Source organism: Rhinopithecus roxellana, chromosome 8, assembly GCF_007565055.1.
Source record: "Rhinopithecus roxellana isolate Shanxi Qingling chromosome 8, ASM756505v1, whole genome shotgun sequence".
Lineage (NCBI taxonomy): Eukaryota > Metazoa > Chordata > Mammalia > Primates > Cercopithecidae > Rhinopithecus > Rhinopithecus roxellana.
In genome coordinates, this window is record NC_044556.1 from 8422273 (window position 1) to 8441733 (window position 19461).

Sequence of the window (19461 nt, forward strand, 5' to 3'; positions counted from 1 at the left end):
GTATTTTTAGTAGAGACGGGGTTTCACCATGTTGACCAGGCTAGTCTCGAACTCCTGACCTCAGGTGATCCACCTGCCTCAGCCTTCCAAAGTGCTAGGATTATAGGCGTGAGCCACCGCACCCAGCCATCAAAGAGAAACTTCTTAATGCTCAAGAGTTTGACCCTTGAAGATAACCAGATGATGTCCAGGTACGCAGGGCACGAGAGGACAGTGCCGGACAATATCATAAGAGCTGGTCATGCACTCGTTGCCTTGTGGGCTTCCTTGTCCCCCGTTCCCCACTGCCCATATGAGCCCCTCCTGGTCAGGCCAGCCACATCGCTCAGCCTGCGTGACTTGTTAGTCACGGCCACCATCACCTGCATGAGCCACGTACTTGTTCAAGGTAGCAATGAGTTTTTATGAAGGAGGGAGCCAATGTGAAGACTGATTAGCTGGTTCATTCCACTGACCATCCTTGAAGGCTCATTGCATATCAGGCACTGTGCTGGGGTCAGGGAGCAGGTGGGAGTGTCAGGGGACCCAGGGGCTGGAGTTAGGGGCAGAGAGGATGGCCTTGGGAACTGGGATGCAATAGAAGAGTCATCATCAGGATAGAAGTTGTTGCTGGCTGTTGAGCTCTCATGAAGTTGGGCTCAGAGAGGTTGAGTGACTTGCTCAAGGACACACAGCAAGTGTATGCTGGAGGAACCAGGATTTGAAGCGGATTCTGTCTGAGGCCACTTTGATGTGTTCTGACCGATGAACAAAGCTGCCAATGTGGGCAGCTGGAGTGCCTGGGGAGGGTTTTTAGATCCAATGATGGATGGCGATCCTGAAGAATCAGTGTATCTGCCATGGATCACCAAAGTGTCCACCTGTAACCCAGGTCCCTAAGAAGTTCTGCCCCTCTTGTGGCTGCTCAGCTCCCCCTGTCTCCCTGCCCAGGCAATTGAGGCTGAGATTTATATGCTAGCAGGTGGGGGAGTGAGCTGTGGGAACTGACAGTGACTCTTAAACCCTTTCATGGCTGATGCTGCAGGGGCTGGTAGTGGAGGAGGCTGCCTGGGATCTGAATCCAGGCTGATGGACAGCTCCTTGGAGAGGAGCATGGGGGTGGGGAGCAGTGTGCATCCCCAGCAGAGCCCCTTTCCCTGAGGCCTCATGTCTCCTCTGGCTTAGCTCCCCTGGGAGAGTGACTCCCTCACCTTTTGTCTCCTGTCAGTAGCCTGGGAAAGCAGGGAAGAATGGCCTTTTTGTTACCCTCTTAAGCTCTGGAATTGGCTGTCTGGGCACCTAATAGGAATTTCCTGGGGAAAGGGTGGGATTGGACTTGGGGAGGCAAGTAAGGCTTGGGAGAGAACTGAGACTTTTAGTGAAGGATCCCAGTGCCCCTTCCCCATCAACTGCCCCCGTTAACCATTCTGCTCATGTTTTCTCATTCATTCCTCAATCTATTGGTGCAGTCTGTGCCTCACTCACCTTGGTTTCCTTCCTATGTGGCTCTTCTGCCACAATTCTGTCCCTCTTCCTTTTACATCTCCTTCCTCACCCCCTCAGAATGCCATCTCCTGAGTGTAACGCATCACTGCCTATGGACACTGCCATATAACCTATCCATCCAACTATCTACCCATTCATCCCTGCAACCATGCAGCCATCCAACTATCTATCCAGCTAACCAGCCAGTCAGCCAACTCTTCATCCATCTATCCATCCATCCATCCATCCATCCATCCATCCATCCATCCACCCATTCATCCATTCTTCCATCCATCCATCCATCCATCCATCCACCCACCCATTTATCCACTCTTCCATCCCTCCATCCATCCATTCATCCATCCATGCACTCTTCCATCCATCCAACCATCCATCCATCCATCCAAATATCCATTCATCCATCTACCTATCCATCTACCCATCCACTCATACATCCAATTATCTACTTATTCATCCATCCACCTATCCATCCATCTGCCTATCCAACCATTCACCCATCCATCTATCCACTCATTCATCCATCCATCCATCCTTTCACACATCCACCCATCCATTCAACCATCCACTCACCCATCCATCCACCAGCCATCTATCCATTTATCTACCCATTTATCCATTCACCAGCAAATGTATGGGCACTGACTCTGTGTCCAACCCAGCACAGCACAGGATAGCCTGGTGATTGTGAGCTCTTTTTTGAATTCAGAAATACCTGAATTTGACTCCCAGCTCTACCTCATACCAGATTGGTATGGCCTTGGTAAAGTCAATGCACCTCTCTAAACCTCAGTTTCCCTTTCTATAAAATGAGGACTCGGAGAGTTGTTGTGAGTATAGAAGACTGAGAAGTACATGATGGGCTTAGCACTAAGCCAGGCATATAGAAAGTGATTGATACAAGATTTTACCCCTTGGAGCCTGGGGATGTAAAAGTGAGTCAGATATAGTCCCTGCCCTCACAGACCTCATGCTCTAGAGCAGGTATCAGCAAACCTTTTCCATAAAGAGCTAGGCAGAGCAATCCAAAGTACTGTGGCTAAAATTGTCTGCAGAGGATCTGAGACAGAGCCCTCAGCTGCCAGGCAGGAAGAGTGGTAGGAACCGCACAGAGACACCAGGAGAATGGTGAGTTGGGGGTGCATGTGTGAGAGTGGGAGGTAAGAGGACAGGCTGGGAAGGGCTCTGAATGTCATCCTAAGGGGACTGGAGTCTATGGGGGTGGGGATCAGTAGAAGGGGAGTGACCATCAGAGTGTCATATCAAAAGGACACACCAACTCCAGGATGGACTACAGGAGACAGACTGGTAGCTGAGGGTCTGTTACAAATGTGATTGGCAATCGTTTGGGGTGATTGTGGTTGGTAATTGATAGAGCTCAGTCTATGACATAGGGATTAGGGCTTAGCTCATAATATTGGAATCAGGACTAGCCTATGACACCAGGATTGGAGCTTAGTCTATGATGCCAGATCAAGATTCAGTGTATGACACCAGGATTGGGGCTTGGTCTATGATACCAGGAAGAGCTAAGACTAGGACTAAGACTAGGATAAGAGCTAAGAGCTAAGACTATAACACCAGGATTAGGGCTTAGCCTATGACACTAGGATCAGGGGTCAATATATGACACCAGGATAAAGGCTTAGTCTGTGACACTAGAATGGGCGTTCAGTCTATGATACAAGAATGAGTGCTAAACCAATGACAGCCAGATAAGGTTCAGTCTATGATATCAGGATCAAGGCTCAGTATATGACACCAGGATCATGGCTCAGTCTGTGACAGAGATTAGGGTTCAATCTGTAAAACTAGGATCAGAGTTGAGTCAGTCATTGGGAATTAGGATCAGAATTGATTTCATCATCAGGTCAAGCTCAACCTGTTCCTAGGTCAGAAGCTTCCCTATAAAAACAAAACTCAGTTGGGCATCATGGCTCATGCCTGTAATCCCAGCATATTGGGAGGCCGAGGTGGGAGGATCATATGAGGCCAGGAGTTCGAGACTAGCCTGGCCAACATGACGAAACCCTGTCTCAACTAAAAATGCAAAAATTAGCTGGGCATAGTGGTACACATCTGTGGTCCCAGCTACTCAGAAGTCTGAGACAGGAGAATCGCTTGAACCCAGGAGGTAGAGATTGCAGTGAGCCAAGATCAAGCCATTACACTCCAGCCTGGGTGACAGAGTGAGACTCACTTGAAACAAAACAATAACAACAAAAAAACACACATACAACACACAACCCTGGAATTTCTTTTTCTTTTTTTTTTTTTGAGACAGAGTCTCACTCTGTTACCCAGGCTGGAGTGCAGTGGCACAATCTCAGTTCACTGCATCCTCCCCTTCCCTGGCTCAAGAGATTCTCATGTGTCAGCCTCCCTAGTAGCTGGAATTATAAGTGCACGCCACCATGCCCAGCTAATATTTGTATTTTTAGCAGAGACTGTGTTTCGCCATGTTGGCCAGGCTGGTCTCGAACTCCTGACCTCAAGTGATTCGCCCGCCTGGGCCTCCCAAAGTGCTGGATTAAAGGTGTGAGCCCCTGCGCCCAGCCAACCCTGGCCTTTCACCTTTGATCTTTGGACCCCAGACCTTCAGGTTTCACAGATACAGGGCATGAGGTTCTGCAGGCTACGGGAGGCCTCAGACCTCCACAAGGACCCTGTCCAGTGAAGCAAGCCAATCCTGCTGCCTCTCCTCCAGCCCCCAGGGGACTTGGCTGAGGAATGGGACTGCCTTTCCCCTCCCAAGCTCCCACCAGCCTCCAGGACCCTCCCCCACACCTGGCTTTCCTCCTCCTTCACAGCCTGCTTGTTTCGTTTCTGTGAGTCGTAGATGCTGCTTCGGCTTTTGGGTGAGGAAGAGGACAGATTAACAACAGCAGCTGAACAGAGTCCCTCCAACCAGCCTGGGAGGGCAGCCTGGAAAGCAGTGATGGTGGAAACCCTGGCATTGCCCATTACTATCCAGCCATTCCTCCATGAATACAGGCGGCATCAGGGGACAAATTTAGCTTGAAGCAATGGAACCGAAGCTTCGGGTCCCACGTGTACCTGTCCCATCCAAAACTCTGCCAGAGGCTCCAGCAAAAAAATTTTTTAGCCACAGCTTTATTGAGCTACCATATACTTCACCCATTGAAAGCACACAATTCCATGGTTTTAGGCCAGGTGAAATGGCTCATGCCTGTAATCCCAGCACTTTGGGACACCAAGGCAGGGAGATTGCCTGAGCTCAGGAGTTCGTGACCAGCCTGGCCAACATAGCAAGACCCCAGTCTCTACTAAAAATACAAAAATTAGCCAGGTGTGGTGGTGCCCACTTGTAATCCCAGCTACTCAACAGGCTGAGGCAGAAGAATCGCTTGAATCCCGGAGGCGGAGGTTGCAGTGAGCCGAGATGGCGCCACTGCACTCCAGCCTGGGCGACAGAGTGAGGCTCTGTCTCAAAAAAGAGATTGCATAATAGTGGTTCCTCAAAAAGTTAAGCATAGATTAGCATGTACTCCAACAATTCCCTTCCCAGGTAACTACCCAAGACAATGGAAAACACACACCCGTGCAAAAATCTGTAAGCAATTGTTCATGGCAGCATGATTCGAAATAGCCAATGTTGGGAAACAACCCACACGTCCATCAACAGATCAATGGATACACGAAATGTGGTGTCTCCATACAATTGAATATTATTCAGCCCTAAAACAAATAAAGCACTGGCCGGGCGCGGTGGCTCACACTTGTAATCCCTACACGTTGGGAGGCCGAGGCGAGTGGATCACCTGAGGTCAGGAGTTCAAAACCAGCCTGGCCAACATGGTGAAACCCTGTCTCTACTAAAAAAATAAATACCAAAATTAGCTGGGCTTGGTGGCGTGCACCTGCAATCCCAGCTACTTGGCAGGCTGAGGGAGGAGAATTGCTGGAGCCCGGGAGGCAGAGGTTGCAGTGAGCCAAAATCACTCCATTGCACTCCAGCCTGGGTGACAGAGCAACACTCCATCTCAAAAAAAGAAAGAGAGAGAGAGAGAGAGAGAGAGAAAGAAAGAGAAAGAGAGAGAAAGAAGGAAGGAAGGAAGGAAAAGAAATGAAGCACTACCATATACCACATTATAGACAAACCTCAAAAATATGTAAAGTCAAAGCAGCAAGTCACAAGAGACCACATAGTCTATCATTCCATTTATGTGAAATGTTCAGGAGGCAAGGGACATGGATTAGAATTTGTCATTGCTTTGGGACTGAGCATCTTGGAGCTTATCCATGTCCATCTGCAGGTGGGTCCTGGGGCATGTGGCTCCTGGGGGGCCCAACTCCCTGCTCTCTGCTTCTCACTCCTCACCAAAAGAAGAGGCAGCCTCAATTCCACCATGAGAGAGAGACTCTCCTGCAAATGTGGGCATTGTGGGCATTAGGGCTGGGTGCAGTGGCTCACACCTATAATCCTAGCACTTTGAGAGGCTGAGTTGGGAGGATCACTTGAGCTCAGGAGTTTGAGACCAACCTGGGCAACATAGTGAGACCTCATCTCTAATAGAAAAAAGAGGAAAAAATAAGCTTATTTTTTTTTTTTTTTTTTTTTTTTTTTTTTTTTTTTTTTTTTTGAGACGGAGTCTTGCTCTGCCACCCAGGCTGGAGTGCAGTGGCCGGCTCTCAGCTCACTGCAAGCTCCGCCTCCCGGGTTCACGCCATTCTCCTGTCTCAGCCTCCCGAGTAGCTGGGACTACAGGCGCCCGCCTCGTCGCCCGGCTAGTTTTTTGTATTTTTTAGTAGAAACGGGGTTTCACCGTATTAGCCAGGATGGTCTCGATCTCCTGACCTCATGATCCGCCCGTCTCGGCCTCCCAAAGTGCTGGGATTACAGGCTTGAGCCACCGCGCCCGGCCAAGCTTATTTTTTAAAGTAGTTTTTAATTAAAAAAAAGAAGAAGAAGAAAGCTAGGTGCCTTGACTCACACCTGTAATCCCAACACTTTGGGAGGTTGAGGGGGGCAGATCACCTGCGGTCAGGAGTTCAAGACCAGCCTGAAAACATGGTGAAACCCCGAAGCTACTAAAAATACAAAATTAGCCAGGCACAGTGGTGTGCACCTGTAATCCTAACTACTCAGGAGGCTGAGGCAGGAGAATGACTTGAACTCAGGAGGCAGAGGTTTTGGTGAGCCAAGATCATGCCACTGCACTCCAGCTTGGGGGCGTCACAGCAAGACCCTGTTGAAGAAGAAGAGGAAGAAGAGAAAGAGGGAGAGGAAGAAGAAGGAGGAGGAGGAGGAGGAAGAGGAGGAGGAAGAAGAAGAAGGAAGAAGAAGGAGGAAGAAAAAAGAAGAAGGGAGGAGGAGGAGAGGGAAAAACAATGTGGGCATGGGGTACTTGCATTTGGTCTACGGGACAATTAGCATCATTGATCAACTGAGGGCTTTTTGCTAGAGCAGGCATGACAAATTGATTTCATACATAAGCCAACTTGGATCACCTGGTGATGGCTACTGGAACTGGTGTATTGGGAAGAATCCTGAGGGGGCAAATGGCTAAGCAGGAAATTGCCTCATGATTGACTAGTAATGTCTGTCATAGGCTCAGGATGGGGAAGAGGTGACACGTATGCTGGCTTCAAGATCACTGAGACCATCCTCCCCTTCCCCTCACCAACTCATTTTATAGATGAGAAAACTGAGGTCCAGGGTGACCAGCAACACATGCAGAATCCAGGTCCTGGCTTCCTTAGCACTCCCAGCTTATCCCTGACACCTTGTCCCTCCTTTCTCCACAGGCTCTGAGCCCAAGTCATGTGTCCAGCCCTGTGACTCTGGAGCTGTGGCTTCGGCCACCAACAGCAGCAGTGGATCCTGGAAACCTGAGAACCCAGACTTCTTCTCTGCCATGGGGGATGATCAGGCAGGTGTCTGACTGCTGAAACGGGCAGGAGCTGATGACAACAGTGGCAGCAAGTACACTTTGTTTAGCACCTGTATTTTACCAGGCACTTTGTATACATTATCTCAGGGAATCCTCATCAAAACTTGCAAAGTCGTTATTATCCTGTTTTACATATGAGGAAACCAGAATCTGTTCTGAAATAAGAAGAGAGAGGACAGGAGCAATGGAGGGATGAATGGATGGATGGATAGATGGGTGGGTAGATGGCTGGAGAGATGGATGGATAGATGTAAGGAAAGAGGAAATCAAGGAAAGATGAGTAGAAGGATGGATGGACGGGTGGATGGATGGATGGGTACATGCATGAATAGAAGGGTGGTTGGGTAGATGAATGGATGATGGATGACTAGAAGAAAGGGAGGAAAGATGGGTAGAAGTGTGGGTGAATGGATAAATGGATGATGGGTGAGTAAAAAGAAGAAAGCTAGATGGATAGATGGATGGGCCGATGGAAGGAAGGAGGATGGATGAATGGAAGAAGGAAAGAAGTATGGATGGATGGGTGGATTAAAGGAAGGAAGGAGGGATGGTGGATGAATGAAAGAGTAGAAAGGTGGGTGAATGGAAAGAAGGAAGAAAGATGAGAAGTATGGGTGGATGGATACATGAATGATTGATTAATAAAATGAAAGAAGGAAGATGGATGAAAGGAAGGAGGATGGATAAATGAAAGAATGAGGGAAGGATGGATGGATAATGGATGGGTGAATGGATGGATGAGAAGAAGGGTGAGTGGAAGGAAGGAAGAAAGGAAGGAAGAAAGGAAGGAAGAGATGGATGGATGGGTTGATGGAAGGAAGGAGGATGGATAAATAAAAGAATGAAGGAAGGATGGATAAATAATGGGTGGGTGAATGGATGGATGAGTAGAAGTGTGAGAGGAAGCAAGGAAGGAAGATGAATGAAACGAAGGAGGATGGATAAATGAAAGAATGAAGGAAAGATGGATGGATAATGGATGGGTGAATGGATGGATGAGAAGAAGGGTGAGTGGAAGGAAGGAAGGAAGGAAGGAAGGAAGGAAGGAAGGAAGGAAGGAAGGAAGGAAGGAAGGAAGGCAGACTAAAACCAAATACAGCCCAGAAAGGTAGACTGACTTGCCTAAGTTCCTGTCATGGCAGAGTTGGGATTCAAGCCCAGTCTGACTCTTCAGTCTGCATCTGTACCCTCTGCTCTCACACACTTTCTCCAAGCGCTTATGTCAGGGGCCTGTGGGGGAGGCCAGCCCCCAGGCTCCAGTCTCAAAAGAAAGACCCTGAAAGCTTGAGGTCCCTGGATGGAGTTGGGGCACGGTTAACATCAAGCCCTAATGGTGTGTGGCTGGCTGGGACTGAGGTCTTGGCAAAGGTCCTGGTGACAGCCTCCAGGCTGCTTCCCGGAAGGTCTCCTGGGGTGGAAGATGTGGCATCTAGGAGGTGCATCCTTGAGAGGGCAGGGGCCGGGGAGAGGCCTCATGAACACAGTTCAGCTCCAGCTCCACCAGGGACCAAGACGGTCAGATTGTGTGTGTTGGGTCTTCAGGAAGCAGACTCAGATGGAGCTGGGCTGAAATGGTAAAGCCTTTATACTCCCTTGTCAATCATCCATTGCCGATGGGCTGCCCAGGAAGGGGGCTGAGAGCTGACAGTTCCTTCTCCCACAGCCTCTGGAGATCTCAGTGACTTTCCACAACATCTACTACACTAAGGAAGGAGGGTCTGTTATGGTTAAGCCATAAAGGGCAATTCATGTACCCACACTTGTCATTTTATGGAAGGGGACACTGAGGAGCTGGGCATGGTGGCTCACGCCTGTAATCACAGCACTTTGGGAGGCCGAGGTGAGCAGATCACTTGAGGTCAGGAGTTTGAGACCAGCCTGGCCAACATGCCCAGCCTGGGCCGGCCTGAGCGACGGGGTAAAACCCTATCTCTACTGAAAATAAAAAAATTAGCCGGGTGTGGAGGTGTGCACATTTAGTCCCAGCTACTCAGGAGACTGAGGCAAGAGAATCGCTTGAACCCAGGAGGTGGGGATTGCAGTGAGCCAAGATCACACCATTGCACTGCAGCCTGGGTGACAGAATGAGGGGGAAAAAAAAAAAAAAAGACACTGAGATGCAAGAAGTGAAGGAATTAGTCCAGATGTCATGGAAAGTCCCGGGTAAAGGATCACAGAACCAGGACTGGAGTTTAGCCCTGCGCCTTCCCTGGGATCTGGACCTCTTTGAAAGAGAACCATGGGATGCAGGCAGTTGAGTGGATAACATGGCAATGGGGGAACGGTGGGCTCTGGGGAAGCAGGGAGGCCTGTGAGTAGGCAGCAAGGTTGTGCCCCCACCCCCTAGCAAATCTGCCCCCTCTTCCTGAGTCCCTATTCTCATCATCCACTTGGTCACCAGAGCTGGAGACCCGGGAACTTTCCTTGCCCCTCCCTCTCCCATCAGGCACCAAGTCCTGTGAATGCTGAACCCCAAGGACCCTCCATTTCTGTGCATTGTACCCTCCTTCCCCTTCCCTGGTGGTGGTCCCCATCATGGCTCCCCCAGATAATCTGCGTGGGTGTCCTGGCTGGGCCACCTGCCTGCATCTTGGCCCCATCTAAGCCCATCTCTGCTCTGCAAGCTTAATACATTTTTTTTTTGAGACAGGATCTCACTCCATCACCCAGGCTGGAGTGCAGTGGCACAATCTCGGCTCACTGCAACCTCCGCCTCCCAGGTTCAAGAGATTCTTGTGCCTCAGCCTCCTGAGTAGCTGGGATTACAGGCATGTACCACCACGTCCAGCTAATTTGTGTATATTTAGTAGAGATGGGGTTTTGCCATGTTGGCCAGGCTGGTCTCAAACTCCTGGACTCATGTGATCTGCCCGCCTCAGCCTCCCGAGGTGCTGGGATTACAGGCGTGAGCCACCGCGCCCAGTCAGCAAGCTGAATAATCTTTCTGAAGTCCAATCACTGCCCTCCCTACCACCACTATTGGAAACTTCCAGATTAAATCCATGCTTTGGCCAACCAGACTCGTGTTCCCCAACTGTCCACACCTCCATCCATAGGAACACTTACCAGTTGCTTAAGACACCATGAGCTCTCCAGCCTGCAGACTTCTGGATGTCCTGTTCTTTCACTGCCTGGAATACGCTTACCTGCAGTATCTGCCTAGCCAGCCCCTACTCAGTCCTCAGACTTTCACTTGCTGCAATTTCCTCCAGGAAGCCCTCCCTGATACTCTTTGGACAGCATAATCTCTTCCCCCGCAGATCTTCCCCAGCCTGCTGACTGGAACCTTCTAGCATTCTTGATTATAGTGTTTGGGTTAATCGTCTATCTTCTCCAATTCGCTCCATGAGGACAGGGGAGACCGTGTGATTCAATTTGGGGCTGTCAGAGGCTTGCTCAGAGGAAGGGTCCTGACTCCTTAAATTTATTTATTTTATGTAATTTAATTATTTATTTGTAGAGATGGGGTCTTGCCCTGTCACCCAGGTTGGAGTGCAGTGGTGTGATCATAGCTCACAGCAACCTCTGCCTCCTGATCTCAAGCAACCCTCTCACCTCAGTTTCCAGAGTAGCTGGGACTACAGGTGCATGGCACCACATCTGGCTTGTTTGTTTGTTTTTTGAGACGGAGTCTTGTTCTGTCGCCCAAGCTGGAGTGCAGTGGTGCGATCTCGGCTCACTGCAAACTCCGCCTCCCAGGTTCATGCCATTCTCCTGCCTCAGCCTTCCGAGTAGCTGGGACTACAGGTGCCCGCCACCTCCCCCAGCTAATTTTTTTTTTTCAGTAGAGATGGGGTTTCACTGTGTTAGCCAGAATGGTCTCGATCTCCTGAGCTTGTGATCCACCCACCCTGGCCTCCCAAAGTGCTGGGATTACAGGCGTGAGACACTGTACCCGGCCTTTTTTTTTTTTTTTTAAAGATGGGATCTCACTATGTTGCCCAGGCTGGTCTCAAACCCCTAGCCTCAACTGATCCTCCTACTTTGACCTCCCAAAGCACTGGGATTATAGGTGTGAGCCACAGCCCTGGCCCCCGACTCATGACATTTAAAAATAGCAATGTATTATTCCATTGGCCGAGGGCTGGCAATGCCCAAACATCTCATTTCATCTGCACAACCCAATCCTACAAGTAGGTGGCAGTATGCCCATTTTAGAGATGGAAAAAACTGAGGCTCAAAGAGCTTTAGGTACTTGACCCAGGTCATGCTAAGCTAACAACAGCTACCATAGCAGGATGCAAACCTTGACTGAGGTCTTTCTACTCAATGACCATTTGAAAACCATCTGCCCTGCGAGGCACAGTGGCTCATGTCTGTAATTCCAGCACTTTGGGAGGCTGAGGTGGGAGGGTCACTTTAGCCCAGGATTTCAAGACCAGCCTGGGCAACATAACAAGACCCTGTCTCTACAAAAAATAAATTAAAAAATTAGCTGGGGCCAGGCATGGTGGCTCACACCTGTAATCCCAACACTTTGGGACGCTGAGGCAGGCAGATCACCTAAGGTCAGGAGTTCGAGACCAGCCTGGCCAACGTGGCGAAACCTGTCTCTACTAAAAATACAAAATTTGGCTGGGTGTGGTGGTGGGTGCCTGTAATCCCAGCTACTCAGAAGGCTGAGGCAGGAGAATCACTTGAACCCGGGAGGCAGAGGCTGCAGTGAGCCGAGATCGCGCCATTGCACTCCAGCCTAGGCAAGAAGAGCAAAACTCCATTAAAAAAAAAAAAAAAAAAAATATATATATATATATGTACATATATAAGAGTGTGTGTATATATATATATGTACATATATAAGAGTGTGTGTGTGTGTATATATATGTACATATATAAGACAGTGTGTGTGTGTGTGTATATATATGTACATATATAAGAGAGTGTGTGTGTGTGTATATATATGTACATATATAAGAGAGAGTGTGTGTGTGTATATATATATGTACATATATAAGAGAGTGTGTGTGTATATATATGTACATATATAAGAGAGAGTGTGTGTGTGTATATATATGTACATATATAAGAGAGAGTGTGTGTGTATATATATATGTACATATATAAGAGAGAGTGTGTGTGTGTGTATATATATGTACATATATAAGAGAGAGTGTGTGTGTATATATATATGTACATATATAAGAGTGTGTGTGTGTATATATATATATGTACATATATAAGAGAGAGTGTGTGTGTGTATATATATATGTACATATATAAGAGAGTGTGTGTGTGTATATATATATGTACATATATAAGAGAGTGTGTGTATATATATATGTACATATATAAGAGAGTGTGTGTGTATATATATATGTACATATATAAGAGAGTGTGTGTGTGTGTATATATATATATGTACATATATAAGAGAGAGTGTGTGTGTGTATATATATATGTACATATATAAGAGAGAGTGTGTGTGTGTATATATATATGTACATATATAAGAGAGTGTGTGTGTGTATATATATGTACATATATAAGAGTGTGTGTGTGTATATATATGTACATATATAAGAGAGTGTGTGTATATATATATGTACATATATAAGAGAGTGTGTGTGTGTATATATATATATGTACATATATAAGAGAGTGTGTGTGTGTGTATATATATATATATGTACATATATAAGAGAGAGAGTGTGTGTGTGTGTGTGTATATATATAAATTAGCTGGGCATGCTGGTGCACACCTGTGGCCCCGACTACTTAGGAGGCTGAGGTAGGAGGATGCCTTGAGCCCAGAAATTCCAGGCTGCAGTGAGCTGTGATGGCGCCAATGCACTCCAGCCTGGGTAACAGAGGAAGATCCTGTCAAATAAATAAATAAATAAATAAGAGAGAGGAAGGAAGGAAGGAAGGAAGGAAGGAAGGAAGGAAGGAAGGAAGGAAGGAAGGAAGGAAGGAAGGAAGGAAAGAAAGGAGGGAGGGAGGGAGGGAGGGAGGAAGGAAGGAAGAAGGAAGGAAGGGAAGGAAGGAGAGGAGAGGGGAGGGGAGGGGAGAGAAAGGAAGGAAGGAAGGAGAGAGAGAGAAGGAAGGAAGGACGGAAGGAAGGAAAGAGAGAGAGAGAAAGAAAGAAAGAAAGAAAGAGAAAGAAAAAGAGAAAGAAAAAGAAAGAAAGAAAGAGAAAGAAAGAAAGGAAGAAAAGGCAGGCTATCTGCTCTACGATTTATGCCATTTTGTTTGAAATCAAGCCACTTTTTTACATGACAAAATGGGACCAGGGACACATTATGCTTGAAGCTGCTTTGGTGTGTTATGTTTTTGCAATAGACAACAAGATCAATAGCTATTTACATTTTTTAAAGAAGCATTTATCCATGTACTATGAAAAACTGTGCATGGTGAGCCCTTCTGAAGAGTGGGGAACCCTGGGCTGCTTCGCCTCTGGGTTTGACAGCGGATCCCATCCCCCAAGGCTGCCCCGGGTGTAGGGAACAGGAGCCTGGATTTATAGCATCCTCTCTGGGGTGTCAGGGCCAGTGGGGCAGCATACGATGTTTACTCAGATACCTAGAAAGACCCCCACTGGGCTGGTTCTCATCTTTTCTTGCCCAAGATATGTCAGAGCAAAGGTGCAAGCTCCAAAATAAAAGATGAGACACTCACTGTCTCCCTCCCTCAATGTACTTACCAGTGGGAGCTGGAACAGCCTGTACTGCCGCTGGAACAGCCTGTACTGCCCGGCTCCCCACTCCCCGGCTCCACCCCCATCTCTGGCCTGGCTCCCACCTCTGCCTCCTCTGAGGGAGGCCAGATGCAGGAGAAAGAGGGAGGCTCAGCCAGGCCAAGAGGCTGTCCTGACATGTTTATATTCACAGGAGGATGAAAACCAGAGACACAAAAAAACCTTCGGGGGCAGAAACAGAAAAGACAGTAGGAGGTTGTCCAGGCACGGGGGTAGGAATGGAGCCATTTGGGGGATAAGTGGGGATTTGAAAGGAGGCTGCCACCCAAGTCACATGAGGGCCAGCCAGAGCTAGAGCTGTGGCTCTTTAGAAAGAGACTGAAAAAGAGGGACCCTGGTGATCAAAAGGCAGAGGGAGGAAGAGGAGGCAGAGGAGGAGTCAGCAGGGAGGTGGGAGGGAAACGAGGATGGTGGCCACAAAGGAGAGATTGAAGAAGAAGGCAGGCTGTGGAAACAGTAGAGTGAGTCCTTAGGAAGTTAAACCTAAAATTAGCCAGGCACAGTGGCTCACGCCCATAATCCCAGCCCTTTGGGAGGCCGAGGTGGGTGAATCACGAGGTTAGGAGTTCAGGAGAGCAGCCTGGCCAAGATGGTGAAACCCTGTCTCTACTAAAAATACAAAAATTAGCCTGGTTTGGTGGCAGGCGCCTTTCATTCCAGCTACTCGGGAGGCTGAGGCAGTAGAATTGTTTGAACCCCGGAGGCAGAGATTGCAGTGAGCCGAGATAGCACCGTTGCACTCCAGCCTGGGCAACAGAGTGAGACTGCATCTCAGAAAAATAAAAATAAAATAAAGAAAGTTGAACTTAAAATTGCCACGCAATTGTACCATTGCACTCCAGCCTAGGTGACAGAGCGGGAGACTGTCTCAAAAAATAAAATAAAAGAGTTTGGGCGCAGTGGCTCACGCCTGTCATCCCAGCACTTTGGGAGGCTGAGTGGGAGAGGATCACCTGAAATCAGGAATTTGAGACCAGCCTGGGCAACATGATGAAACCGTGTCCCTACTGAAAATAGAAAAATCACCCCGACGTGGTGGTGCACACCTGTATTTCCAACTACTCAGGAGGGTGAGGCACGAGAATCGTTTGAACCCAGGAGGCAGAGGTTGCAGTGAGTCCAGATGGTGCCACTGCACTCCAGCCTGGGCGACAGAGCAAGACTCTGTCTCAAATAATAATAATAAATAAATAGAAAAATAAAATGACCATACAATCCAGCAATTCCACTTCTGGATATCTTCCCAGAAGAACTGAGAGCAAGGACTCACCGATATTCACACACTGATGTTGACAGCAGCATTATTCACAAGAGCCAATAGATGGAAAGAGCCCAGGTGTCCGTTGATGGATGGATGAATAAATGCAATGTGATCGATCCACACAATGGAATACAAGTCAACCTTAAAAAGGAAGGAAATTCTGACACGTGCCGCAATGTGGAGGAACCGTGAGGATGCTATGCTCGGTGACATAAACCAGACACAAAAGGACAAATACTGTCTGATTCCCCTCGTAGGAGATCTCTGGACTTGTCGGGTTCAAGATTTACCACCCCCCGCTGGTTTTTTTTTTTTTTTTTTTTTGAGACAGGATCTTTCTTTGTTATCCAGGCTAGAGTGCGGTAGCATGATCACAGCTCACTGCAGCTTCGACCACCCGGCTCAAGTGATTCTCCCACCTCAGACTCCCAAGTAGTCTGCTACCATGCCCAGCTCAATTTAAATTTTTTTTTTTTGTAGAGATAGGGTCTTGTTGCGTCGTCCAGGCTGGTCTCAAACTCCTGGGCTCAAGCGATCCTCCCAGATTGCTGGGATTCCAAGGCATGAACCACCATGCCAGGCCTGGTCAGATTCATGGAGACAGAAAGTAGAAGTGTGGGTGCCAGGGGCTGGGGAGGGAAATGAGGAGGGAGTGTTTCATGGCAACAAAATTTTAGTTTGGGAAGATGAGAAAGTTCTGGAGATACATGGAGGTGACGGTTGTACAGCAATGGGAATGTGCTTAATGATGCTGAACTGGACACTTAAAAATGGTTAAGAGATGGGCCCGGGAGCGGTGGCTCCTGCCTGTAATCCCAACACTGGGAGGCTGAGGCAGGCAGATCACCTGAAGTCAGGAGTTCAAGACCATCCTGGCCAACATCGTGAAGCCCGTCTCTACTAAAAAATATATATAAATTCTCCAGAAGCGGTTTTACAGGCACATGCCTGTAATCCCAGCCCTTCGGGAGGCCAAAGCAGGCGAATCCCCTGAGGTCAGGAGTTCGAGACCAGCCGGGCCAACATGGTGAAACCCCGTCTCTCCTGAAAATACAAAAATTAGCTGGGCATAATGGAGAGTGCCTGTAATCCCAGCTTCTCAGGAGGCTGAGGCAGAAGAATCGCTTGAACCCGGGAGGTGGAGGTTGCAGTGAGCCGAGATCATGCCACTGCACTCCAGCCTAGGCAATAAAGCAAGACTCCATCTCAAAAAAAAAAAAAAAAAAAAGATGATAAATTTTATGTGATGTGTATCTCACTGCAATAAAAAGAAGGGAGGGGCCAAATCTATAAAGACATCAACATGGGTGAGTTCAGGTAAAAGGGCAAATGCTGCGTAGCTCCTCCTTCCTCATCCTAAGACAGGTGTGGACACGGACCTCCTGCCTCCTGCCGGCCAAAATGTGCAGCTGACAAATTGACAGCATCTACCAAGGGCTGCCTGAGATCACATGGATGCCTGGAGCCACATCTCAGCACTGGCCTCACATGGAGCCATGGGGGAAGCCTACCCACCCACCTACTCACCAAATCCTGTGTGCAGACAGTCCTAACAAAGGCCTGAAAAAGGGCAATTCCTGTCCTCCAGATCCTGACAGCCCAGAGAAGGGGCATCTTACCAACCTTGAGGAGTCAGGAAAGCAACCTGGAGGGCATGCCCAAGCTGGGTTTTGACGGATGCATAGGAGTTCACCAGACAGACTCAGGATGGGCTGGGTGGGAGAGGAGGTTTTGCAAGGAGAAGAAAAGGTAGGTGCCCTGGCTGGACAGAATGACAAATAGAATGACTGGGAGAAGAGGGAAGTGAAAGACAAAAGAAGGGAAGGAAAAAGAAATAGGAACAGGAGCAGGAACTGTACCAAAAAAAAAACAACCAAAAAAAAAAAAAAAAGATAATCAGATGGAAACTCAGTGACGAGAAGTACTTTGCCAAGGCTAGAAGTAGGGGAATTTGGCATGGAAGACCAGACTTCTGGTCCTTTTGTGGGGGTGAGGTCTTGAAGGTCCAGGTTAGGCAGGGCACTGGGGGACTACTCCCTCCCATTCCATTCCACTCGCTGTGAGAAGGGCGCTGAGCCCAGGTGGGGGACAGACAGGGTCTGAATGTTGGGAGCAGGGACCTTGTGGTCAAGAGACCCCAGGCTCTGCTGCCCCTTGGTGAACATCTTCTCCCTCCTCACCCTCCCAACCTATAGGAGGATGATTTTCCCAGGCGGCTCAGCGAGAGTGCGGAGGACCTCAGCCTGGATTTGGGGGCCCTTCAGGGCAGCGAGTATCTGCAGGACCTGGGCCTTGGGGCCCCTTCCCACAGCCAGCCTGGGGAGGCCTCAGACAGCCGTGCCCCCAGTGAAGAACCAGGAAGGGATTCTCTTTTCTCCAACTTGGCGGGGTCCCAGGATCTGTCAAAGCGGCGCAGCTGGGAAAGGTCGCGGAGCTGCTCAGAGAGCTGGCGGAGGTCAGTTCCCCGCTGCTGCCTGCCTCCCACAATGCACCCCCGGGACAGGGCAGGGGTCCAGAAGGCCAGAGCCAGGTCTTGAGACAAGCTGCCCCTTGCACCTGCCATGGTCCCCAACCTTTTTGGCACCAGGGACCGGTTTCATGGAAGACGATTTTTCCATGGACCCAGGGGGAAAGGGGATACTTTCTGGATAATTCAAGCACATTCCATTTATCGTGCACTTTATTTCTTTTATTATTACATTGTAATACATAATTAAGTAATTATACAATTCATCATCATGTGGAATCAGTGGGAGCCCTGAGCTTGTTTTCCTGCACTAGCTGGTCCATTCTGGGGGTGATGGGATCATCAGGCATTAGATTCTCTTTTTTTTTTTTTTTTTTTGAGATGGAGTCTCACTACATTGCCCAGGCTAGAGTGCAGTGGCGTGATCTCGGTTCACTGCAAGCTCCGCCTCCTGGGTCCAAGCAATTCTCCTGCCTCAGCCTCCCAAGTAGCTGGGATTACAGGCATGCACCACCACACCAGGCTAATTTTTGTATTTTTAGTAGAGATGGGGTTTTACCATGTTGGTCAGGCTGGTCTCGAACTCCTGACCTCATGATCCGCCTGCCTTGGCCTCCCAAAGTGCGGGGATTACAGGCGTGAGCCACTGCGCCTGGCCTAGATTCTCATAAAGACTGTGCAACCTGGATCCCTCACATGTGCAGTTCACGATACAGTTCTCGCTCCTATGAGAATTTTTTTTTTTTTTTTTTTTTTGAGACAGAATCTCACTCTGTTGCCCATGCTACAGGCTCACACCACCACACCCGGCTGATTTTTTGTATTTTTAGTAGATACGGAGTTTTACCATGTTGGCCAGACTAGTCTCAAACTGCTGACCTCAGAGGATCCGCCCACCTCGACCTCCCAAGTGCTGGAATTACAGGCATGAGCCAACAGGCCGGGCCCCTGCTCCTTTGAGAATCTAATGCTGCCACTCATCTGACAAGAGGCGGAGCTCAAGCGGTCATGCAAGCAATGGGGAGCAGCTGTAAATACAGAGGAAGCTTCGCTCACACATACGCGCTCACCTTCTGCTTTGCAGCCCTGATTCTAAAAGCTCACGGCAGCCGGGCGCGGTGGCTCACGCCTGTAACTCCAGCACTTTGGGAGGCCGAGATGGGCGGATCATGAGGTCAGGAGATCAAGACCATCCTGGCTAACACGGTGAAACCCCGTCTCTACTAAAAATACAAAAACATTAGCCGGGTGTGGTGGCGGGCGCCTGTAGTCCCAGCTACTCGGGAGGCTGAGGCAGGAGAATGGCGTGAACCCGGGAGGCGGAGCTTGCAGTGAGCTGAGATCTGGCCACTGCACTCCAGCCTGGGCCACAGGGTGAGACTCTGTCTCAAATAAATAAATAAATAAATAAATAAATAAATAAATAGTCACGGACCAGTACCTACCAGTCTGTGGCCCAGGGGTTGGGGATCCCTGCTGTAGGGCCATGAGAGGCATCTGCACCATCAGAGGCAGCCCAAAAAACCTGCACGTGAGGCCAGACACAGTGGCTCACACTTGTAATCCCAGCACCTTGGGAGGCCAAGGTGGGTGGATCACCTGAGGTCAGGAGTTCAAGACCAGCCTGGTCAACATGGCAAAA

At 48.8% G+C, this 19461-nt stretch overlaps 1 protein-coding gene across 5 annotated transcripts in view; it reads left to right on the top strand.

The window, feature by feature from the left end:
• The window catches only part of ARHGEF18 (Rho/Rac guanine nucleotide exchange factor 18), a 130170-nt gene that overhangs the window by 7342 nt on the left and 103367 nt on the right, over nucleotides 1-19461 (top strand). For all 5 annotated transcript variants that reach the window (XM_030936241.1, XM_030936242.1, XM_030936243.1 and 2 more), the window contains exons 2-3: nucleotides 7252-7376; nucleotides 17548-17807. In XM_030936241.1, coding sequence (XP_030792101.1) covers nucleotides 7252-7376; nucleotides 17548-17807 — 385 coding nt within the window. The remainder of the gene's footprint in view (nucleotides 1-7251; nucleotides 7377-17547; nucleotides 17808-19461) is intronic.